At 34.4% G+C, this 26,289-nt stretch overlaps 1 protein-coding gene across 8 annotated transcripts in view; it reads right to left on the reverse strand.

Annotated features, from left to right (window-relative positions):
* Positions 1 to 507: 507 nt before the first annotated feature.
* BLTP1 (bridge-like lipid transfer protein family member 1) overlaps positions 508 to 26,289 on the reverse strand; it is a 211,409-nt gene continuing 185,627 nt past the window's right edge. For all 8 annotated transcript variants that reach the window (XM_050792618.1, XM_050792619.1, XM_050792620.1 and 5 more), the window contains 16 exons: positions 25,855 to 25,994; positions 23,405 to 23,606; positions 19,243 to 19,443; positions 18,306 to 18,485; positions 16,096 to 16,233; positions 15,086 to 15,343; positions 14,160 to 14,310; positions 13,573 to 13,730; positions 13,196 to 13,388; positions 12,764 to 12,981; positions 9,704 to 9,955; positions 8,864 to 9,067; positions 6,965 to 7,159; positions 6,201 to 6,335; positions 3,406 to 3,571; positions 508 to 1,228 (listed from right to left, as the gene is read on the reverse strand). In XM_050792618.1, coding sequence (XP_050648575.1) covers positions 1,012 to 1,228; positions 3,406 to 3,571; positions 6,201 to 6,335; positions 6,965 to 7,159; positions 8,864 to 9,067; positions 9,704 to 9,955; positions 12,764 to 12,981; positions 13,196 to 13,388; positions 13,573 to 13,730; positions 14,160 to 14,310; positions 15,086 to 15,343; positions 16,096 to 16,233; positions 18,306 to 18,485; positions 19,243 to 19,443; positions 23,405 to 23,606; positions 25,855 to 25,994 — 3,008 coding nt within the window. In that variant the 3' untranslated portion in view covers positions 508 to 1,011. The remainder of the gene's footprint in view (positions 1,229 to 3,405; positions 3,572 to 6,200; positions 6,336 to 6,964; positions 7,160 to 8,863; positions 9,068 to 9,703; positions 9,956 to 12,763; positions 12,982 to 13,195; positions 13,389 to 13,572; positions 13,731 to 14,159; positions 14,311 to 15,085; positions 15,344 to 16,095; positions 16,234 to 18,305; positions 18,486 to 19,242; positions 19,444 to 23,404; positions 23,607 to 25,854; positions 25,995 to 26,289) is intronic.

Raw genomic sequence — 26,289 nt, forward strand, 5'->3', positions numbered from 1 at the left:
AAGAACAATACCTAATATTTCTCTTAGGTATTATTAATATACCTCTTGTGTGCCTGTCCCTAATTGCATCCTTCCTGAGCTAATTTTTTATAAACATAGTCATCTTTCCGTGTTCATGGGGGATTGGTTCCAGAACATCTGTAGATGCTGAAGTTCCTCATATAAAATTGTGTAGTATTTGAATATAACCTACGTACATTCTCCTGGATACTCTTTAAATCATCTGTAGATTATTTGCAATACCTAATACAATGCCTACACATCATTCATGTGGACTTAATGTAGTACTTCGTAAATACAAGTTTTGCTTTCTGGAATTTGGGTGGAATTTTTTTTTTCCTGAATATTTTCGATCTACAGTTGATTGAATCCACAGAGGTAGAACCTATGGCCCGATTCTAATATAGGTATAAATTATCTTCTATGAAAGCATCTGATCAGCTGTGACACAGGATGGGCATCTATTAATTATAAAAAGGAGAAAAAGATTCAAAAACGACTACAGACTTAAACCATTATTGTGACTTTATTACAATAGTTAACAATATTTTAGTGGTATACAATCATATCACAATTACTCAAGCTATATACAGACAGGTATTAAAGTCTACATTAAAAAAAGAAAAAGCAATTAATGACCTCCCCAAAATCACATTAGCAACAAGATTTTTTTCTAAAAGTTATGGCCAGTTACAAAAAAATTCACAGTTATTCTGCAAACATTTTAAAGATGCAGGAATTGTATTGCACATTATATAATTATAAACCATAACAAGATTTATATATTTTAATACTAGTTTTTCACAAAATTTACATTATCATGCAATACTTTACTGTACACAGAATGATGAGACTAGAATAAACTGGTTAACTTACAAACTTTTAATTATAATAGCCACAAATTTAGAATTATTTTAAAGTTATATTTAAAATTATTATACTAAAAAAACACTCCAGTGTAATAAAACTTAACAGACACAATCATAATTTGTTCAAAGATCAAATTACTTTTTAGTGTTCTTCTTTGTCTTTGCCTTTCTTTTCCTTTTCATCCTGTAGTGCAGTACCGAGCTTTTTGATAAGAACTGACAGAACCTTGTCCAGTGGATCCATGACTCCTCTTTGAAGCCATTTAGGAATCGTAGTCCTAGCATGATGAAAGCCCAATTTTTGAAGAATATAATCAACACCTACTGGATCAATCTTTCTTCCAGTCCAAGAAATTAACCTAAAATAAAAATTACAGTTATTATTAAGGAGTATAATAATGCCCTAGAGCACGGTTCTAATGGTAGGAAAAGAACATCACTAAGCCTCTGTAATATACTCAAGATAAAATATTTTCAGTAGGTACATTTGTATAATTGAGCCCATAATTCCTGGATTCACCATAATAATAGTATTCAAAAAATAATATATCTATGATTATCTTTGACAACCGAAACACAGCAGTAGTGTTTACTATATTTCATCCTGAATAATTTACTTTAGGCCTGTTATACAGTTATCTTAAACATATAAAAAGACATCTGGTTAATTTTAGTAGATTTCATAAGCATGTGGCATAATGGGAAAAAAAGGCTAAAATTTACTGAATGCTATGTGCTAAACATATTTGAAGGGAGAACCATTTTTTCCCTATTCTTGCTATTTCCTTATACGTGGAGAAACAGCTATTACTGAAACACTCCTGGCCACCTTCTGCCCCTGTATGGATGATTTATCCAATAGGCAGAGTTAACAGAGGAAGTAACAGTTCAGTACCCTCCTCCCTGTTGGGAGCCCTTCATTTTAGTCTGTTCCTTCATGCCACAGATTTTTCAGGAGCAAGCCGCTAAACAGATTAGCCCTAGAGTATATTCTGTGTTGTCTGTGGCTGAGTACATACATGGAACTGCTGATTGTACAACTCCTGCAACTCCCTATCCCGCCCTTCCCTGAAGTTCTGCATCGATGCACTGCAGGTAGGACCAAACCCGAACTTTGTAGAAAGCTATTGTTGCCATATATCTAAACCACATTTTTTGTTATCAGCTTTATCCATATTAATCTCTCCCACTATTTCAACTGGTTCTGAACTCAGGGTGGGGGTTGGGGATGATCAGGCATTTATCTCCTCAAACTCAAATAGTTATAAGCATTTTGCGTTAATTAACTCATTTAACCAGTGTAATGATCCTACAAGGTGGGTAATATTATTTTCCAAATTTTTCGTGAGTCAACTGAGGCAGAGAGAACAGAGGGGTCAGGTCTTTTGGCCTAGCTCAGTCAGCTACTATGCAAAAGAGCTGGGCCTACAGCCAGAGCTCTTAAACCATGCTACCACTATACCACATTACTTAACTAGTTACTCTTGATAGTTTGCTAAAAAAAGGAATATAGTAACTATTTTTATGCTCACTTGAAACAATTCATTTTGTATTCAATTTAAATATATTATTATTTAGATTTGCAAATACAAAACAGATTTTACAAACAGTTTTCTGCATTAGGACCTCTGCAGTATTTTAACAGTTAATATTTCTCATGGGTATATGCACTATTAGTACCAAAGTGTTTTGCTTATTTAGTTACAACCAATTTTACTGTATACCAATTATTTATTAACACACAAAGTCACTACTTTCTGCCTATACAAGAGTCCTCACTGCATAATGGAGATTTTATTTTGGAATTATTTTGTGACATAAATATGTCTGAATAAAAACCTTATCTAAATAAAATCTATATCATTTTGCGGAATGTTGTGCTGGGATGTAATGGATTTTTTTTAATACTGTTATTTCAGGATTCAGACAGTTACAGCAAAGCAGATGAGATGAAAGGAAAAAAAACCAGGAAGGTGACCGTGACTCAATAAGGGAACCTTAATCTGATAGTGTTAAATTTGAGATTTTAGGCATGGTTTTATAATGCTTAGTATGCAAACAGAGGGGCACTGTGACCCTACAGGTTTTATTACAGTGTTATAACATATATCCAGCGAGAAATTAAAATAGTTCCTTAACAATTAAATATGACTTCTACTGCATCTTGTCGTACTAAGTAACAAAACAGTTTACAGTAGCTACCTCAAACCCTGAAAATAACATCTTGGTGAGAAGGTGAAAAACTAATGGCAAGAGTGGAAGGATAATTATTCTCATATTTTAGTGACTGACAGAATGTCACCCACTGGACAACTCATCAGTGCTGAGCTATTCTCAGCGTTTGTACTTCATTCACCTTACCTAGAAACACAAAAGCAGAAAGCAGCAGCAAAGACAGCACACAGAAGCTATAGACATTACAGGAGACTAACTTCTGAATACATTTTTCGATAATCATATGTAACTTACATTATTCATAACTTTTCTCGTAGTAATCCCTTAGCATATGGGTAAAATGTATATACTCATTACTTACCTAAGAGTAGGTTCTAGATGCCATGTATTGCACATAAAATCTCTCCAGTCCACAGTAGTGTAAGTGATGCTATCTTCTCTATCTTTATCAGAGGAATTGTCATCATGTATAATAATTGGACTTTTCTGTCCTGGTCGAGTAGATAAAATCCGAGGTGGAAAGATGGCTATAAGGAAAATTTAGATTAGTATTATACATTTATCTTAAATCACCATAAGAATTAGAACATCAGAATTGGTTTCATTTCTCATTTTATCTGTGACCTGGCCAAAGCCTCATTTAATTGCATTTCTTAAAAAAAAATAGTTTAAAATAAGCCATAAGTACCGATTATTGATATTTCTGGAGATAAACAGTGTCAACATTAATGATAAAAAATGCTGAGATCATTGACTTGATAGCAAGCCTATGGCACTGAAATTGATAGCTGCAGGTTTCCTAAAGAATGGCTGTAGGCAGTTTTGTTTTTTGTTTTTTTTTTTTAACAGCTTTGAGATAGAATTCATACACCATACCATGCATTAATTTAAGCTGTGTAATTAATGGTTTTTGCATGTTAATGGCTAGATGTATATATATTTGAACAGTGGTACTAAAGAGGTTTTTATGTAAGCAAGCTTTTCACCTTAAGACAAGTCTTTTAATTGGCTATAATAATTAAATATAAAGTGGAATCTGAGACATAGGTATTAGAGTGGTGCAAAAGTAATTGCAGTTTTTGCCATTAATACTTTCATATGATCTTATTTAATGAATACAGCTTTCCTCTTAGGGCATTAGTTTCAGTACACAAACTGGATGTAAAATAATTGATTGATTAGGTAATACATGTTATGTAGCTCTGGTTATAACTTGATTGGGAATAAGCCTCAAAATGAAGCTGTAGTAACCCACTACATAAGAACACAGATGCCCTGTTCAGTTGAGGCCTGCTCAGTTGCTGGGTCTTTATTACTGGTGCTGGTTACAGTGCTGCAGTTTATTTTGATGTTCTCTAAATATGTTGATTCTGGTATAGTCTGACATGCTGTTAAGAATTTTCTCAGGTATGTTTTGAGTATTTGGCCAAAACGAATTGCTTGTTGTTTGTAATAACTTTATTTATAATTGAAATCCTCACAGATATATTTTGTTATTGTAAAATCCACCCCCTTTTCCCATTGAAATGTTTTATAACAGTTTATATTAAAACAGTCTTTTAGTTGTTGTTTTTTAGAAATACACATCGTTTGTGGCAGACCAAGATCAACACACTATTTCATAAAATGACAAATGTTTCACATCATACCCAAGAGAAACAAATTTGTCAGGTTTTCAAATATAGGTAGACTAGAAAATAATTCTGAACTTCACAGGTTTATCTTGAATCTATTTTTTTCTACATTAAGTTTAAATATTAAGGCACAAAAACGAAAGGATTACCAGTGACTGGTATCTATTGGGGCTGTATGTGAAGATTTTATCTACTTATATATAAGATTGCCTATTATACAGTTTCTGTCATTTTACTTGAAGTTTCTACTGAGGTCATATGGATTTCTACCAGCCATCATTATTGATTTTACTCTCTCACTGAATTTTGGGCACATCTCGATTGAATATTAATACAACAGCATTTCAATGTATGCTATGCTACCTTTGTACTCTTTCAACATGGTCGTTTGATAATTTTTATTTTTAAAATATCTTCAGGACAAATTCTATATTTTTTCCTCATGAAGAAAATGAAACAGTATTATAGTGTGACTTGAACAAATTACATTTATTCCAAGCTATTTATCAGGAAGCACATCTGTGATTTTACCATTGTATATTTATAACGGTGCAATAAATATTTATTGAATGAATAAATGACTATATATTTTGTAAGCATTCCAAATCATTACATTTCAAACTACCTCATTCTTTTCAACAGTTACAGAGTACTATAATATATTAGCTAATTCCATATATTACGGTTGCCATATTTTTTTTTTTTTTTGAGACAGGATCTTACTCTGTCACTCAGGCTGGAGTGTGGTGGTACGATTATGGCTCACAGCTCACTGTAGCCTTGAACTCCCAGGATCAATTGGTCCTCCCACCTCACAGCCTCCCAAGTAGCTGGGGACTACAGGTGTATGCCACCACACCTGGCTAATTTTTGTGTTTTTTGTAGAAATGGGGTCTCACTTTGTTGCCTAGGCTGGTCTCAAAGCCCTGGGCTCAAGCAATCCATCTTCCTCGGCATCTCAAAGTGCTGGTATTACAGACATGAGCCACTGCCCCCAGTCACCATACATTTCTTCATGAGTAAACATTAAGTTACCAGTGTGTAAACCAGTATTAGCAAGCTCATGAACCCACATACCACCACTGAGATTTAAATAATTTATGTATTAAAAAGAAAAGGTTTTCTGCATTCCAAACATTTATCAGCTTAATTTAGTTTTCACAATTAGGTAAATAACTCATACTTCTTTATTATGTAGTTGTTTCTTTAGTCATTTCACTTTGATTTGCAGTATTTCCTCACATTTTCCTATTTTTCAAGAATCTCCTATAAGGTCTAACTGAAAATGTACATAAGATAATGTATACAGAAACACTTTGTAAAGTATAAAACACCATTGGCGCTGTATATATAGCAAGTACTCAGAAAGTCTGTGATAGTGTTACTAACGCTATTTACTGATATCTTCAACTCACAGAAGGAGATATATTCCACTCATTTTCTCATTAGACCATAACAATTCATGTAAATGGCACTGACAGCTGCCATTCCTGCAGCCTGAAAGAAAGAGCATTCCACCCACCTTTTTCTTTTTCTTTAAGATAAGCTGACACTAAATCATGAAGAAACATGATGAGCTCAGCATCCATAGTCACACAAATGTGGTCAGTGAACTCTGTCACGACACTACATTCTACTTTTGGCTTCAGGTTGGCATCTGCAATAATATGGTAAGAGATTTAATAAAATGAGTCATCTTCTTCCCATTAATAAGGATTTACATAGGTCTGCATAAATGCATCCACATGAAATGCAACTGTAAAGAAATGAGTAATATCTGTATGTGATTCATAGGATGATGATAGTTTGTTAAGTACTTTCCTAGTACAGATTGAGTATCCCTTATCCAATTATGCTTGGGATCAGATGCCTTTCAAATTTTGGATTCTGGAATATTTGCATTATACTTACTGGTTTTAGAATTCCAATCCAAAAATCTGAAATCCTCCAATGAGCATTTCCTGTGAGTGTCATGTCAGTGTTCAAAATATTTTGGATTTTAGGGCATTTCAGATTTTTGGATTGGGGTGCTCAACCTATATATGCCATTTATTCCTCATAATAGTCCTATAAATGAAGTCCAATTATTCTTCATTTTACTGAGAGAGGTATAAGTTCATTAAGTAATTTTCCAGAGGTCATATAGCTGATAAGAAAATAAATCAGCTTTGCCTAGAAAATCAATTTCATTAGATATTAATATTTTAAAAAATCCATGGGAAGAAAGCAGTAGTTTGAAGTGCCTTTGGAATTTTCTTATTAACTTTCAATTGTTTTTCTACATACCCTGTAATGAAGGCTCCTGTGGTTCTTGAACATGAATGGATTTAAAGTCAAGCTGCATCCTTGGTAATGCAAAGATAGTCTCTGTTTCATGGTTGTAGCTAGAACCTCCTCTGAATCCACTCAACAAACTAGAATTCTTCACAGTAGTGCTATTCTCAGTGTTGTTAGCATCAACATTACGAAGTAGATTTAGCTCTACATGCATAATGATAGAGAGTCAAATTAAAATCATAGGCCACTATAATATACAGAACTATTATTTCAAAAGTTGGAAAGAATCACATTATATATAGAGATATAGATACACTACATATATACGTATACAGATATATACATAGATATATATGTATATATACACACATATATATGTATATAGATATATGTAGTATATCAATATCAGTATCTCACGGTTGTCAAGACCAAAGCTTTATAATGGGATTTGTATAAACCGAGTACATTCTAGCTTTGGTTTCTGAGATTTTAAAATGAGTATTATTCTTAACTGAATTCACGTCTGAAGTTGGAATTTCACTAATCCCAAAAGGCTCCATAGATTGAACACTTCACTCTTACAGAATTTGAGATTAAATAGGATCCTGGTCTTGAAATCAGGTAGAAGTACTGATTTTCCCCAACATATGTGCTATGATTAAACTATAGATCTTAGTTTTATAAAGATCTTTTATAGATCTTAGAATTATAATTATTTTTCTTCAGACAGCAGTTCATTATGCTAATAGATGCTTTAGAACACTCCAGCCATAAAGATCCCCCTTCCCCCAAATCCCTGTTTGGAAGGTAAAATAGTCAATACAGGCATAATCTTCTGATTCACTTTCTTATTCTCCTTTGTTCTAGGAACATTTTTAACAGTCTCTATTCAATCTGTGAGATGGCCTATTCCATGGTAACTGTTCTCATGGGGCCTAATCATCATCTTTTCCGTTTTGAAAAAAGGTCATTTTTAGCTGGGCATGGTGGCTCATGCCTGTAATCCCAGCACTTTGGGAGGCCGAGGCGGGTGTATCACGAGGTCAGGAGTTTGAGACCAGCCTGACCAACATGGTGAAACCCTGTCTCTACTAAAACTACAAAAATTAGCCAGGTGGGGTGGCACACACCTGTAATCCCAGCTACTCAGGAGGCTGAGGCAGGAGAATCGCTTGAACCTGGGAGATGGAGGTTGCAGTGAGCCAAGATCCAGCCTGGGCAACAGAGCGAGACTCCGTCTCAAATAAAAAGAAAAAAGGTCATTTTTATGTAACACACTGAAAAGTCTCATCACCTCTCACTCTAGTCAGCCTTCCAATACACAGAGATAATTGGTAAAAGCAATACTATAAACCCAAATCCCCAAAGCACCACAAAATAAGTTATCATGACCACACTATCACAAGACTGTTGTATCTAATCAAATGAAAAAAAAAAAAAAAAAAAACAACAACTATCAAAAGCACTTTCTTTTAAACTTACAACTTGATAGAATCATAATATTTGGTTTCATTCTGTTCTAGCTATCTGAACTTTAAGTTTGTGGTATTCCACTATTTAGTTGTTTAACAACCTCCCAAAACCTCCATTTTTTAGCATTACTAGGAAAATGTTTTTCCAGAATCATTTCCTAAATATTTTCTAAAATATTTCTCAATGTAATAAACTTAATTTCAAAGCCAATTTTATTTAGAATGTTTTCAATTACATCTAAAATAATTTGAGTCCATGAGATGCCGCATTACCAGGGTGGTATTAAATAATTATTACTTGTGTCAGCCAGCAAGATTAAAATGAAAATTGTTTAAGGAAATGAAAACACTGTCTCCATTTAAATTCTAAACACAGTCAACAGAAGCCAAAATGGAAAAAACAAAATAAATCTCTCTAAAGACTCAAAATTTTAACCTTCATTCCTTGTGGCTGTAACATAATTGAACCATTCTTTCACACTTGCTACTCCATGGGGTGGATTTTCATGGCGACGCCTTGTTATCTTGGTTATTGTTGCCATAGGACTTTCCAAAGCACCACATGGTTTGGTAACCATAGTATTATGACCCAGATGAAAATCTAGTGTTTGTACAATATATGTAGAATGATCACTGGAGCCTAGAACAAAATAAAAATACTTTTTAAAGTAATAAACCATATTTAGATTCAAGATGATAACTGTGGCCTCAGAGCTATAAATTCAGTTTCATATATAGGAATGCTATAAAAATGAAGAATAAATGAGGATTAAAACCAAATAATTCACAAATAATTCTTCTATTAGTGGTAATTGGATTTGTCCCTAGTTAGATGAAGAGCATCAAACATTTTTTTCCCTCATAATGTAGAAACCACCAAGTGGAAAAGTAAAGCTCAAAGGAAATGGGTTTATCACTGTAGAGATAAAAGCACAGCCTTGCCTATATATTTTATAAGACAGTCTTGACTGGCAAATAATTGCCACACTACCACGATGTTGCCTTCACTTCATGTTTTTATAAGATTACAGTAACTATTACCATGACTATGTTTAGCCACAGCAGCAGAAACTTTAATTGCCTAAGAAACATGGAGTAAGATGGCAAGTTCAGAAATTAACATGTTCCAGACATTATAAATATTGACTCACTGGCAGTGAACTCCTTAACATGTCAGATACATGAGAACAATCAGAGATGGACTTCAGAAATATAATTGTCATTTATAGTCATAACAAGATAGGAGAAAGTAAAAGCTAGAAATGCGTCAGTTTACCATCTTCCCAGATTTTCTGAGCTTCAGTCCAAAAAGCAATATTTGGTTCTTCTAAATGAAAAAGGGCCCAAGATTTTGAACGGAAATTTGGACCATGAAAACATGCCAGTGTCATATGATTTCCATGTAAGCTCATTGATCCTCCAAATTGCATTCCATCTTCTGGTAATGGAATCTGAAATAAGGATATGTGGCATCCTGATACCACCTTCAATACTCCAGGCCAGTGTCGATGATGTGCTGCATCAAGCACTGCAAGAAAACCACAAAACACATAACCTGAAGTGCCTAATGAGTACCCTTGAATAGGGTAGAGTGAGGCAGCAAGTGGCTACTTTCTACAGTCTCAGGTAAGGGATGAAAACAGTGTCCAGTGCCTGTTTAACATTAAGCAAATATCTAATAAAGAGACATTCTAGGAAAAGACGCTGCATGAGGATGGATATAGCTAAGGAAAGCAGTAACTTGCTAAAAATAATTTAAACTAATATATCTGAGGCTGGGTGCAGTGGCTCACGCCTGTAATCCCAGCACTTTTGGAAACCGTAGCGGGTGGTTCACTTGAGCTCAGGAGTTCGAGACCAGCCTGACCAACATGGTGAAACCCTGTCTCTACTAAAAATACCAAAATTAGCTGGGTGCAGTGGTGCACGCCTGTAGTCCCAGCTACTTGGGAGGCTGAGGCAGGAGAATTGCTTGAACCCAGGAGATCGAGGTTGCAGTGAGCTGAGATCATGCCACTGCACTCCAGCCTGGGTGACAGAGTGAGAACCTGTCTCAAAAAAAAAAAAAAAAAACAGGAAAGAAAAAAAAACACAAAACCTAATATGTCTGTAATGATTAATGTGTCACAAAGTACTTGCATGAAATTTTATGTAATTTCTTATTATAACTCTGTAAACTAGATATTTCATCTTGACTGATTTCAAGTGAAGAAGCAGAAGAACAAAGAAGTTAAGTGAACCAGTAACTGGAAGACCTAGAAATCAAATGCATACCCCCTTATTTTAAGTACTGCTTTTAAACTCTTATATTCCTTTGCTACTCAAAGCAAGGTCAGAGGGCCAGCAGAATCAGCATCACCTGGGAGTTTGTGAGAAATGCCAACTCTTAAGTCCACCTGTGCCTACTATATCAAAATCTATATTTCAGTAACATCTCCAGGGGTTTCAGATGCATGTTAAAGTTTGAGAAGCACTAATCAAACATACAAGGTATATTTTCCATTTTTTCCAATAACGTTCCTTTTGGCTGTTTTCCATACCTCTCACCCATAATCCAACCAAAGATCATGAATTGCATTCAGCTATTATGTTTTCCTTTGAACAATTCCTAAGCCTTTGTTTGTTTTTTTGTGACGAGGAGTTTTTTTGAAGAATCCAGGCATTTTGCAGAACATCCCTCAATTTTTATATGCCTAATATAAATTCTAGTGTAAAGGAAATACATGGACTAGAGGAAAAACATAAATGACAACACAGGAAGTAACTGAAAAAGATTTAGAAGGTAGGGCATTCTTTAGGACAGTTGGCTACATCTCCTCAACAAGTCAATTCATATAAAAAATGAACTGTGCTAAATTAAAAGAAGGCAAAGGAACATAACCACATTTAACCTGTGATCTTGGATTGAATAAACTGGTTTGGACAAAACCATTATAGAGGACATTTTTAGATCAATCATGGAAATCAATGTGTTTTGAAAGCTAAAGGAGATAATTAGCAAAATGGAAAGTTGGAGATTGTTGACATACAAAATGGTATGAATTTTGATATTTTCTTAAAATGTACACATATATAGAGATACATAGAAAAAATACCTCTAAGGTGTTCACAGTGATGTCAGAGTGGAACATGATTGTTTTATTTTTTGCTTCTCTTGTGTATTCTAGTTTCTTTTCAATGTACACATATTACTTCTGTGATAATAAAGTTATTAAAAAGCTATCCTCATTCTGACTGCTTCTCACCACTTACACCTCTGTCATCCTAGTGAAAGCCATCATTTCTTGCCTGGACTCTTACAATGGCTTCCTTACAATAATGATGTAAATATGTATGTAACAATGGTAATGGTAACTATTGCAGTGGTTTCCTTCCATTCTTAACTGCCTATAGTCTGTTCTTCACACAGTAGCCAGAGTGAGCTTTAAAAGGGAGTATTTTTTAAAAAGGTAAATCAGATATCAGATCTGTTTAAAACTCTCTGATAGCTAACCATCATATTAAAAATCTTATCTGGGGTATACCTCTGTGAATTCATATCCAGCATTTTCGTACTTGCTCATTTCTGTTCCAGCCACAGTGGCAACCTTAATGATCCTCAAGCCAAGTTTGTTCCTACTAGGGGAACTTTGGACTCAGTATCCCCCTGTGCCTGAAACTCTCTTCCCCCACATCTCAGCCTTGTTCTTTCATTCACATTTCCACTAAAATGTCACTTCAGAAAAGGCCTAAATGATCACACTTTCTAAAATAGCTGTCCTCACATTTAATCATTCTCTATATTCTTCCCCTGTTTTGTTCTTTTGCTTATTAGCACTTCTCTCTAACTGAAATTATCTTACATATTTAGTTAGTAAATTTGTTAGGGTCTTTCTCTCCCATTAGAATCTATGCTGTCCATCACTAGATCTCCTGTGCCTAGAATAGTGCCTAAGCACATGGTTGTAGCTTAATAAATATTTGCCAATTGAATTACTAAGTGAAAATAATGATCTGCTTAATACCACTCACCTAGTAAATCCAAATTGAGATATTCTGACTCCATAGACATTCTAAACTAAAACATGATATTGTCATAAACAGTATTCAAGAGTGTGGAGCGAGTATGGATGCAGATGCACTGCAGCAAAGGGAAGAGATAACAAATGATGTCTTCCTAAATAATGGCCTCTAATTCCATTGGCAGGTAGAAAATCTGGCCCTTTGCTAACTGAGTGGGATAAAGAGCCTGTGGGCTATTTTCTAAGTAGGGCATACAGATTATTATTTTAAATTAAGAATGTACCATAGTTAGTGAAAGATAAAGCATATATAAAAGCTTAATTCTAATTCTTACATTGTTCTTGTGAACTCTTTTCTAGGTTGCTAGTCATTGTCTTTGGCGGAAGATAAGGAACTGGTCCCCAGGTAGACAGAGCTCGTTTGCTGGTATCAAATTGTTGTGTGAAAAATTCCTGGAGTTTCATTCCTATTTTTATCAGATCTGGTGTGGTTGATCTTGATATCATTACTTGGAAAATATCCCACTTCAAATCTCCATGGACGAAAATCTCACTAGAGCATAAAACAGAATCTTTGTCATATGTCTTACAGAAGATGCTCAAAAAGTACAGGAAACATTTTCTTGCCCCACCCAGCTTTTTAATTTGTATTAATTGCATAATAAATAAGAGTTTTATAAGAAAAATTGCTGTTTTCTCACCAGATGATAGACAATATGTTGAGAACAGTCATGTAAATTGTCCAAAAAGCAATCCTTAATAAATACCTTTTATCAGTTATGCTTGAATCCAATGTATTATACAAGTTTACTTTCCATTCATCCTGAAGCTTAAGATCAGCATTACTGAAGATGCCCATGAGGATACTTGAGCCCATGTAATCAACACGAGCTTCAGTAGAACCCATAGTAATCTGAATTTTGTGACTGGGTTGCTGATTTGGATGTTCAGAAATATGAGCTAAAATAGAAACAATAATTTTCACAGACATGTCCACAGGAAAAACTCATAAGAGTCAATTTCCAAAAGCGTTTTGATATCTATCTATCTATCTATCTATCTATCTATCTATCTATCTATCTATCTATCTATCTATCTATCTAACTTAAGGCTGTGTTAGATCAGTTGTAAAATTCCAACATACCAACCATCTCCAAAGCATTGACATCTATGGTCCCTCCAACTACTCCTCCTTTAGAATCTAATTGTGATCTTCCCAGACCAACAGACATGCTAATCTCTCGATCACGATTACTTCCTACTGACAGACGGCCCTGGCTCTTCAAACCACTAGTTGTCCAACTAAAAAATGAAAAAAAAGGTTATTAGATATATAGTTTCCAGTGTCATGAATTAAAACAGGATTTAAATTAAAAAGCAGTTAAATCAGTTTATTCAATAGGTCAAGTTTGACAATGAAACAACATACTTTTTATAAAAACTATGTGGTAAATATCTGAATATTAACATTGATAATGAAGCTTTACTCCTCGCTAGAAAATTACCCTGTTCTCTTTATAATTGATTCCCTTTTTATAGAACATATATTTCATGCTGTTTTATATTGCAGTATCCTTAGAATTAAGCCGTTTTCAGGATAAAACATTTTATATCGTTTACTATCTTTTTCAAATATTTAGCATTCAAAAAAGGTTCTGAATATCTTTACTACAATAGAAGAAAAATTACAAAAATGATTAAATACATTTCCTTTGTATCTGAATAGCTTACGTTGTATTTCCCATTACATTACTCATATTCATTTGAACGTTTAATTGCTTCAAGTTGATAGCAAACACGACAAGTGTTTCCCATGGGGTCCCTTGTTGGCTTGCTGCTTTGTTTGATTTGTTAAAAGGAGTTGATGTTTTTGAAAGTGAATCTAAAAATAGAAAAATCAAATACATGTTCATTCACATAAATGCCAAGCTAGTCACAAAGCAAAAACTATTTTTATCACTATAATCCATAAAGTAAAAATATAATATTCTTGTATTAGAATCTAATGTTTAATAGTTATATTGCCTCTAAAATAATAGTTACCATTTACTAAATGTTTATAAGTGCTGGCAGCTTTACCTCTTGAAAGCTCATAAAATTATGTATGGCCCCCATTTTATATGAGGAAATTTTGGTGTGCATGGGATATAGCAGCACAGATCATGCATCACCCTAGGATTTTGTTTAACAAAGAAGAAAATCATAAGGTGCCAAATACAGGACTCAAAGGCAGAAACCACTCTGAAATGCAGACGCCGGTTGGGGTGCCTGTTTTGTGTTCTTATGGACTTAGTATGTATCTTGAATCCTGCATTTGCTCATTATATTTTAATCTTTTGACAAGAACTACATCATTCATTTTTATACAGTCAGGCACAAGTACAAGCCCAAGGCCAAACCCATATGGAGCACACAAACAATATGCTAATTACTCTCCCCTTATCCATTTGCAAACCTACTGGCCATCTAGCTGTCTTGATGGCAATACTTTGAAATGTTTGTTTTGTTGTTTTTACTGTGTTTGGGGATTTTTTTTTGACATGTCATAAAAACCTCAAGAGTATATTTTCCTATAGTTAGGGCTGAAATCTGAGAGTAACTAAGAATTTATCCTGAGAACACTGTAGGGCTACTGATAACAAAAAGAGCAGTGTTACCTCTTCGAGGAACTGAAGAATCAGATACACTTCTTGATCTTATGGAAGCTGGGGATTTTAGGCTCTGTCCTACTGTCCCTGGTGACATGGTACTGTTTGTCATATGCTCATTGAACACATTAGGTGACTGAGGCATGTGGGTGAAGGAGGCTGACTGACTTGGCTGCTCCCAGGTCTTGCAGTAAGCTTTTCTTGATGATTCAGGGGAAAGGTGCTGGCTTACACCTTCAATGGAATCTGGTGTCCCTGGGCCAGATGCTAGTAGAAAACAAACAAAACAAAAAATCCAAAGTAACAGGGTAAAATCCCTATGTTATAAAATAATTTCACCCATCCATCATTTCTAATCACATTACATATTCCTTCTAGTTCTCTATTTAGCAGCTGTGCAGCAATTTACATGTTGCAAAGAACATTCCAGTATTTTGTTTAAACTCCATGAAAAGAGCAAAACAGGAGCTCTGGTCCCAGTTTACAGGTGAGGGAATACACTCAGACTTAGGGTTTCTCATATTTACCTCAGTATGTAACTGACTCTACTTTTCATTTCCAAGAATCTCTTGATTTCATTACCTACAACAATATCTAAATCCAGCAGACAAATGCAGGCAAGATAGTAACATGTCCCCAGCATCTTCTGTTTCCCATGCTTAATTAACCATGATTAACTTGGATATTTAAAAGGATTACAAAGTAATCATTATAGAATAAATGTACTAACAAATTTACTAATTTACAAATTTACTAATTTGTTAGGAGAGTTATAGAATAAAAAGTCAGCTAGAACGTAATCTCAAAGAAGACAAGACTTTTTGTCTGTTTGGTCCTCTGATATATCCTCAGTGCTAATATATCACTTGTGGTTGGCATACTAGAGGGGCCCAATGGACATTTCTTGAATGACTGAATGCGTCACATGATACACCCTACCAAGTAAGATCACGTTTGTGTTATCAATTGTAGGTCTTGCTGCTACTGTAACCAAAATTAAAATTACATAACAAGCTTACTTGGCAAATTTATAGTTTGGTCTCCAAGGAATAGACGTCTTGCAATACTTCTTCTATACCATGCTCTTGGAAATGCCAGAATTTCACTGAGTCGGCGCATATCATATTTAAACGAGGCAGACCCTATATCACAAACAGCTGATACATAAATAACATTTGTTAGTACAGATTTCTAAAACCTTTAATGTTTTCACATGCTAGGTATAAGACAGGGTTATTATAAACCTGAATTATACTTAAGTTACATATTATGATTAGTAAGTGACGTGTTCTTCCACAACTTACAAAAACAGCACATTCTCACATTGTTAGTACCATTTCCCTTTTTTGAGGTGATGGCAAATTGGAATTCTATTATCACTTTATCATGAACTCCTCAGAGAAGTTCTAAAGATCAGTCTGATAGCCAGCTTTCAATTTTAATACAACAGTCTTTTCTATTATGGAAAATGAATAATCAGGATGAGCTGATATACAAATTTTCTCAAAAGGAATTGTAAATCAAATAGCTGTGTGGCAGGGACTACTATTTTCTTATCAGACTAATAGCAGTGACTTTAGACAAAAAACATTTTGATGGCCTTCTTCCAGAGTTCTGCTCTGGAGCATTCTTCTACTCCTGCTGTATGTGCTCTTCTATTCTTCTACCATAGTTTCTATAGGGTTTACATGCCAATGACTCCCACAGCTAAAACTTCTGTTTTTGTCTGAGCCCATACCTACATAGCCATAGCCCCTAAGTCAATTGTCTACCAGAACCTTCCACCTAAATGTCCTATAGACATTTCCTTCTTTATTTTCTAAATTAATGGCTTCACTGCTCCTTCAGTCATCTAAGCTAAAAGTTTGAGGCATTCTTGTCTCCTTTATTGCCCCTAATACAATTTGTACTCAAGCTTATGGATTCTCTTCTCTCTGTCTTCAACCCACTCCTCATTCCCTTTTCTCCTTTTTTTTACTGCCACAGTTCATGCTCTCATCTGCTATTGCATGGTCTATTTCAGCAGCCTCCTCAAGCATCTTTTCTTTCCTATCTTTCAGGCTACCATCACCTCTCTTTCTAAAACACCATTCTGAAGCATCACCCCATTTCTTAACCTGTAATGGCTTCTCTAATGGCTTTTAACACAACAATTCTGCTTATGCCGAAATAATCAGAACCCAATTCTTTAGCTTGGCATATGATATGAGTCCTTACACAATCAGGTCCTATTTTATCAGCTTTGCCTCTAGCCTCTCTCTTTCTGGCTCCATCTACTTTGTACAACCAATTAAATGTTCACTAATACCCTATGCTTTAGCCACAGCAAATCAAAGTATACGATCCAGAAGCATACATTTTGATGCCTCTGTGCCATTGAATACCATGTTGCTACCTCCAAGAATATTTCTACTCATTTTTCAAAATGTGAGCCAAATAACATTTCCTATGTGAAGCCTTTTCTGATTTCTCATACAAGACAGAATTTATTGTTTCCTCCTCTTTATATAAAGCTCCATTATAGCATTCATTATCCTGGACTCATTCATTTGTCTACACATAAGACCTTGTCTTATTCATGCCTGTTCCCCTCAATCACCTAGCAATCTCAGGTGAAAGTTTACCCTAAAACACAGGCTTAATATATATTTGCAGAATATTGGGTTAAGTGAACATACTGTATTTATTTGATTCATAATTATGAGAGCTTTTACTCAGTATTCTGGATTCTTCAGAATGTCTGTTTGCATTTAATTTTTAAATACTCAAATCACAATGTAAAGGAAATGAATGATTTGCCCATAGTTATATAGCTGTTTATAAAACCAGCAATATATATGCACACAATTCAAGGTCTTCTGACGTCAAGTAAACATTTTTAAACATCACTCATCCCATTTTAGTGTTTTAAGCATTTATAATTAGAAAAACAAAAAGAAACTGTACCAATTCATGGTGGATAAAAACTGAAGAAAAGAAGCAACTTTTACTGATGTAATTGGGCATATTTGGCCCTTGGGTGATATGTCTATTTATCTAGAAATTATATTCCTAACACTGATTACTTGGATTGAGACAGTACCATAGGCTGGGCATTCCTCTCCTTTATATCAACTTATCACTGAAAGCTTAACATTAAGTGACTTAATATTTAAACACTACTAAAACAGAGGCCATTATTTAATTTTGGAAAACAATATTTTAATTTAAAAACTATAAAATTGAGTACCAGATATATTTATTAATGTAGTGTCCATTTTGCTTGTAGACTTGTTTACAGACTGACTTTCAAAAAATGAGGCACCTCCTGAACGCCTGATCCGTGACAAACTCACTTTTACAAACTCAAGGTTTATACTGAGTGAATCTTTTCGACCAGTGACTGAAGTGGGCTCCTCATCCACATTCCCTTTAAAACAAACAAACACAACCCCCACATCTATGTATACATATGTACACACAGTTGTCTAGTTAAGTGAAAATTATCTAATACACTGTAATATGCCATGAATTAAAATCACTTGAAGTAAAAATTTAAGCAGAGTGATCTAATGAGCATTAGCTTTCCTAACAATTTAAGAGGTTCAAACCCATAAACATAATTGGTGATTTTTACAGCCCTTCTCCAATAATAGCAACTAGAATTGACATGGAATATATGTTTTCATCATTTATTTAAATACAAGTCAAGAGTTAGTTACTAATAAGCTTTTATGCATTTGCAGTGGTTCATCTGCACTTCAAAGTGACAATGAAATTTGATTTCACTAAATGGCTGACTTAAATTATAGTCTCTTTTTAAATTAACAAATGTGACCCATGCACTTTAAAATTTTACTTTCTATACAATTTGTTATGTAAATGGACAGTGATTTGCTAAGACATTTAAACATTTCAGTGACATAAGTAATCTCTGATATCCAGAGATTACTGTGCTGTGTATATCACTTAGAAAATATTCTGAATTTTAAAATTCTTGTATAATTAATTCACCTGAATTACTTATTGTATATGTATACTTATTATGTAAATATGAGATAGGTATTATCAAAGAGGAAAAATATAAAAATGATCTTGGGTATGTACCTTATGATTTATGAAAATAAAGCTTAGAAGTTTGAAAACATGCTGTAAATCTGAAAAAGACATGAACATGCAAAGTATACCTAATCCTCCTGATCCAGGTGTAAGGCCAGAAACAGCAGTTTTTTGTTTCCCTGCTCCATATGGATGAAATACATAAAGGGAAAAGTCAGACATGCATGCAGTGAAGCTCAAGCCAGATGAACTACTGCTGGAACTGGTCAGGTCTGACTGACTACTACTATGTCGACTTCGGCCAAGAGGGCTGCCTAGTCCTGATGAACCTACAGTGAGCACAGGAAATTGAAAATATAAGCCACAAGAAAAAAATGCCAGTCAATAATATGTTCTTAAGAACCAAACATGACTTCAGAGTAAAATGGAGACACTCAAACATATCAATAGATTTAACAGATCAATAGATTTAAATCCTTAAAACTGAAATAAAGACTTAGATGTATTTTCCAATTAATTTACACCAGGGTTGAATACTCTGTTCATCCTTAAAACAATTATTTTTATATATATGTTTGGCCTACTGCATGGTTTCCTATTTTCTCCTTGACTCCTAGAAGCAGGCAATGGAAGAGGCCCAAAATAGCTGGGGCTTAAGCAAAAGGGGAGGAGAACATACTGTAAAAAATCTGTATCATATACTTGGAGTCCACATTTCAGTAGATGCAGTGGAAACAGGGCAAGGTATGCAAATGCAGAAAGTAAAAAGATCTCGTGTGGAGAGCCAAGTGTCCTTGTTGGTAACATTTACTAGGGATGGACAGGTAAATTCCAAAAGCATTAAAAAAAGACCATTTGAATAGATTATTAAATGATTTTGCTGGTGATTCCAAAATGTATGTCCAGACCAGACCTCCTTTGGATTTATATATTACAACTGCCTACTTGACCTCCTATTAGAATGGCTCACAGGCATTTAAACCGAACTGTACTCTTGATCTTTTTCCTTGAATTTGCTTTTCTTCCAGTGGGCCCCATCTCCAGTAAATGAATACTTCATGAAAATAGCTCAACCAGGCTGGGCGCAGTGGCTAATGCCTGTAATCCCAGCACTTTGGGAGGCTGAAGCAGGCAGATTATGAGATCAGGAGCTTGAGACTAGCCTGACCAATATGGTGAAACTCCATCTCTACTAAAAATACAAAAACTAGCCGGGCGTGGTGGCATGCGCCTGTAATCCCAGCTACTCAGGAGGCTGAGGCAGGAGAATTCTTTGAACCCAGGAGGTGGAGGCTTCAGTGAGTCGAGATGGCACCACTACACTCAAGCCTGAGCAACAGAGCGAGACTCCATCTCAAAAAAAAAAAATAAATAAATAAAAAGAAAATAGCTCAACCAAAACCTGGGAGTTATCTGTCATCTTTCCTACTGCTGACTGTCTGTCATGCAGTTTATCATCATTTCTATATCTCAGGCATATAAAGTCTGTCCATTTCCTTCCATCTCACTGCTGCCATTGTAGCTTAAGCAATTATTAACTCTGCCTGGACTACAGAAACAGTTCTCCTTGCCTCGTCCTACTCCAATCAACTGCCGCACTGCAGCTGGACTGGTATTCTAAAAGTATGTATGTGAATCATATCCACTCCCTTGCTTAACCTTTCAGTGGCTTTCCCACATGAGTTGACTCTTTCCTATCTCTCTAAACCCTTCTTATGCCAGTCTCCACATTTAACAATGGCTTTTTTTTTTCCTTTTTGTTATTCAGAGTTGCCAAACTGTTTCTTCTTTGTGGATTTTGTATTCTCTCCCAGGAGTGTCCGTTCCCCCAATTCTCTGCTTGGCTAACTCATACTCATCTCACGTTTCCATTTAAAATAAGCTTGTCTGCTGGGCTATTATTTGTTTCTCCAAATTCAGTTTAGGTTCCACATTAGTAAGTATGAACCACGTCTATTAGCTAAGTTCACTATTACTACGCCCTAGCACTGACCCAGACCACAAAGATCCTTTGAAAGAATGGATATTGTCACAACCTATATATTCTCATCATCATTCCTTGAATATTTTATAATGATAAAATGAAGGGTGCTATTCATTTCTGTTGTTTTCTAAGGAATCATAAAATTTGGGCATAAAAAGTTTCTCATTTCATATTCCTTTCACTACCTATTCCTAGCATGGTGCATATATACTGCTATAATAATTTAAGTGCTAATAATTTATGACATTAGGACAGTTTGTCATTAAGAAAAAGATTGACATTCCAAAAGAGAAATGGGCATGGGCATATATTTACCACTCCCAAGAAATAGCTAATGAAGTAATAGAGTACAGATTAATAAAATCCAATTTTAATCCATCACATTGACAATGATTAAAATTAAATTTAAAGCAGTGTTGGAAAGAATACAATGAACTGGTGTCCATACACACTGTGGTGAGAGTGTAGAAATGTTACAGTCTTACCAGAAAGCAAATGTATCAAACACTTTCAAAATGTTCATACTTCCTAACCTAGAAATTCCACTTTTAAGAATTTCTCCTAAGAATATATCTTTGTTTAAAAATATTTACATATAAAGATGTTGACTTTAGTATTATTTTGAAAGCAAAATAGTCCATGGAATCTCAAGTATATGATCAAACTGATGGAATATCTTATAGCCATTACTTTTAGAGATGAATATTTAATAATTTAGGAAAATACCTATGATATTTTAAATTTTAAAAAGTTACATAGAAGAGGCCATATTTCAATTGTTGCCTTGGAAAAAGATTGTATCACTATAGAAATGTTGTAGTGTTATCAGAGATAACACTGGTTATCTAGGATAAAGGGATATTCTCATTTTCATTTCATCTTTAGTACTTTTCATTTTCTATAATGAATAGTGAGTGTAAATTTTATAATCAGAAAATGTTTTTCAAAGACCAACACTACCACTTACAATATTTTGTTGACAACACAACTCCAACAGCAATATTTTGGAGCTAAGTACTAGATAATGGGTGACCACATTAGCAAAATCTTTATTTCTAAGATATCAACCTTTTTGTTTTCCAATTTTGTGAAAACTTTCAAAGATTCACACAGCAAAAGAAATGATTTCCTATAACAATTTCCCCACTAGTACAAGTAAATACTGTGTTCAAGATATAATTTCAATTTTTCAAAGAGGAATTTTGGGATGCTTTCTCACAAGCCAGTTTGTAATAATTTTTCCAACTGATGCTCGATGAGATTATTAGAATAAAGATTTGAATCTAAGATGACTCTCAAGTAGGACTCAAAACCTAAGCTGTATTTCCTTACAAATCAGAAAGGTAATTCGCCCTCCACAGTCTTCATGCCTCTCAAAAATGGAATTTGGGATTTTATTTTTTTCACTCTTAATGCAAGCCTTCTCAGCCTTGCCATTATTGATATTTTCAACCAGATAATTCTTTGGGAGTGGAGGGGGTTGTCATATATACTATAGAATGTTTAGTAACATCTCTGGCTTCCCTTCTAGCTGCCAGCTGTAAACCCTCAGTTATGACTATCAAAATTGTCTCCTAATATTGCCAACAAGATAGCTCCTGGTTAAGAACCACTATTTTAACTATATTCCAGTCTTATCAGTTTTCATTCAGTCTAGTCTCTTTTTTTCAGAGGTATTCAATAAAATCTTTACCATTTGCATGTGTGATCTCTGTTTCATTTTTAGGGCAGAAATGGCACCCAGTTTAACATAGTGAGGAATGCCTATCATCTCAGGAAATCAATTATATTTTAAAAACAAAACCTTTATGAAACATATTTGAGTTAGATAACCAAATTTGCCCTTTAAAAGTACATATGCTACTGCTACTTGATACAGTTTTCACTCAGTGTGATAAAAAAAATCCCTGTAAGGTAACACTATGTTTCTTATTTTCCATTTATAATACTGATTACTCCTGAATGTCAAGTATAGCTTAAGATAAAAGATATTCAAAAGTACTTGAACGTGTGAATTATTATATAGTAGTTATGTCATAGCACTTGTAGTATGTACATTCAAACCAAATTCAAAATACTATCTAATTGCCATTCAGCTAAAAATAGAAACCAAAGGGTACTCAAGTTCAAGTAACACATGAAATATACTCAAAACATTGGTCTACTATAGATTTCTTTCTATAAATAATCCTCAGGTTTCCCCTTTTCCAAGTATATTTAAAAATATGTATTAATTACTATTAAAATATTCATTTAAAAATAGTATTTGGTTTTATACTAGAGGAATAAAAGAACATTATCTATACCTGGTATTCCAGTTTTGCTAGCAGAAGTCTTTGTTCCACTCTGAGTAGCATTACCTCCAGGGGATAAGGTCTCTGCAGGATATGTAGTCCCTAAAGTCTCCAGTTCTCCTCGGTTTGAAGAAAACACCAAATCCAGGGATGGCAGCTTTAACATGCATTCTACTCTTGATACTGGTAAACAGCTAAATTTTATCTGTGAGGGCTAAAAATAACAGAAAGAAAAAGCTTTCTAGGAACTCGATAAATGAAAAGTTTTAAATGGAAATAATATTGAAATGTTCAATACTTAAGAAACTTTTTTTTTAACAGAAAGAAATGAAGTATATCACCTGAACTCATACATAAACCACAACATCTACAGGGAAGTTAAGAAATTTCACCTTGGATTTCAAAAGTTACATTTAATTTCCATTTCTGTCTACATATATTGATCATGTTTACTCATTTGATACTTAAGATTTTGTGTTTATTGTCCTAGCTTTTTTAAACAGAAGCATGATATAAAAATCAAAATGTATAAACAAAATGCTATCATTTTAAAACACCTAAATATTTGAGGAGCCATCTCAGAACAATAAGACGGTTGACCCTTGAACACCACAGGTTTGAACTGTACTGGTCCAATTAACATATGGATTTTTTTCAGCCAAACATGGATTGAAAATACAGTATTTGGGATGAAAAACCCGCATATACAGAGGGCTGTCTCTTTTCTTTTTTAGTAATTCCTCAGGGCTGATTGCGGGACTTGAGTATGTGTGGATTTTGGTATACATAGTGGGGGGCAGGGGTAGTGTTAGAGCCAATCTCCTAAGTATATGGAGGGACTGTATTTAGATATTTAGATAGTTCAGAACCTTAAAAATATTTATGCTCATATTAAACTTGTTCATAATAACAAAGGTTGGTTATAGTTCAGAACCTTAAAAATATTTATGCTCATATTAAACTTGTTCATAATAACAAAGGTTGGTTTTTGTTTTTTTAGAGACAGGGTCTCACTCTGTTGCCCAGGCTGGACTGCAGTGGTACAATTATGGCTCATGGCAGCCTTTGAACCTACCAGTCTCAAGCAATTTTCCCATCTCAGCCTCCCAAGTAGCTAGGACCACAGATGCACACCATCACACCTGGCTAATTTTTTTTTTTTTTTTTTTTTTTTTTTTTTTCCTGGTAGAGATGGGGTCTCCATATGTTGCCCAGGCTGGTCTCCAACTCCTGGGCTCAAGTGATCTACCCACCTCAGCCTCCCAAAGTGCTGTGATTACAGGTGTGAGCCACTGCACCCAGCCCAAAGGTTTTATAACCCTCAAGCCCCCATTCATTCTGTTTTCATCAGGCCTTTAAAAAAGCTAGCTAAAAATTCTACAATGTAAGACTGAAGCTCTTTGGCCACATTAACGTTATAGAAGATAGTTGGAACAGATGACCATTAGTGTTTCCTTTACTCTTAAGACTGATTATTAGATTTTAATTGAGGATCAACTAAACCCTGAAGTTTTGATACAAGTAGTTTTAAATCCTCCTTGATAAACAGATTTAATTAAATATATACTATATTTGGTATAGTATATATGCTAATATATATAATATATACTAATATATTTGGTATAGTATATATGCTAATATATACTCTCAAAGGCCTATTGGTAGGACAGCATTTTAGAATAAAATACGAAACAAAAACTAGGTAACGCTTAGCAAAATTTTTAACAAAAGTACTATTGTGACTTTACATCTCAATTACACTTTGTATCTGCCCAAAAAGAACTATAATGGCAAGAAATTAAGGTGCCAAAATAAAGGCATAAAATGCTTAAAAAAGGGTTTTAACTTAAATATTTTTATTTTTGCCACAGAAGTATGAGTTTTAATTTTTGAAAACCCAAAGATCTATGAAACTTCTTGGTAGAAAAGTGAATATAGATGATCTCCAATTTAGGATTTTTATACTTTATGATGGGCAAAAGTGATACACATTCAGTAGAACCTGTATTTTGAGGACCCACACAACCATTCTGCATTTCACTTTCAGTAAACATTCAATAAATTACATGAGATATTCAAGACTGTATTATAAAAAAGGCTTTGTTAGACAAGACTTTACCCACCTGAAGAGTAATGTGTTCTGAGCACATTTATGGTAAGCTAGTTTAAGCTATGATGTTCAGTAAGGTAAGTGTATTAAATGTATTACTGACTTACGCTATTCAGTTTGTGATGGGTTAATCAGAACTTAACAGCATCATAACTTGAGCATCCGTATATACATAACATTTCACACATACTTCACAGATACTCAAGCAACGTCCAAGCCATCATAAACATACTAAACGTTCATGAACCTGAGGTTAAGAAAACTTTTAAACAGTAACAATGTTGAAGTGTTCAAATAAACTTAAGAAAAACATTCCTCTTTAAAACAAAAAGAAAGAAATGAAGTATGTCACCTGAACTCGTACATAAACCACAACATCTACAGGGAAGGAAGAGTAAGCAGATGTTGAAGATGACACTAGTGATGTTGTTGATTCTTCCATAGGATCTGGTATTTCAAAATGTCCCATATCTTCATCTTGTGAGCTGACAGCTGTTTAAAATATCTGGTTAAGTTTTATTATTAGATCAAAGGCAAACTATTTATTAAAAGATCCTTATTGTTTATACAAGTGAGATGAGAGGTATGAACATCCAGAAACATTTGCTTCTGTAGCCCTTCATTCTATACATTTTTCCCTTTTCACACCTCTTGCTCATTCCCCCAAACTCAAATTTTCCTGCTGCTATACCAAACACTGTACAAAGAAACTAGTGATTATATCCTTGCCCTCAAAGAGATTCCAGTCCAAGGGACACACTAAGGATGTAGAACCTAAATGTTAAAT

This window comes from Macaca thibetana, chromosome 5, assembly GCF_024542745.1.
Source record: "Macaca thibetana thibetana isolate TM-01 chromosome 5, ASM2454274v1, whole genome shotgun sequence".
NCBI classification, from domain to species: domain Eukaryota; kingdom Metazoa; phylum Chordata; class Mammalia; order Primates; family Cercopithecidae; genus Macaca; species Macaca thibetana.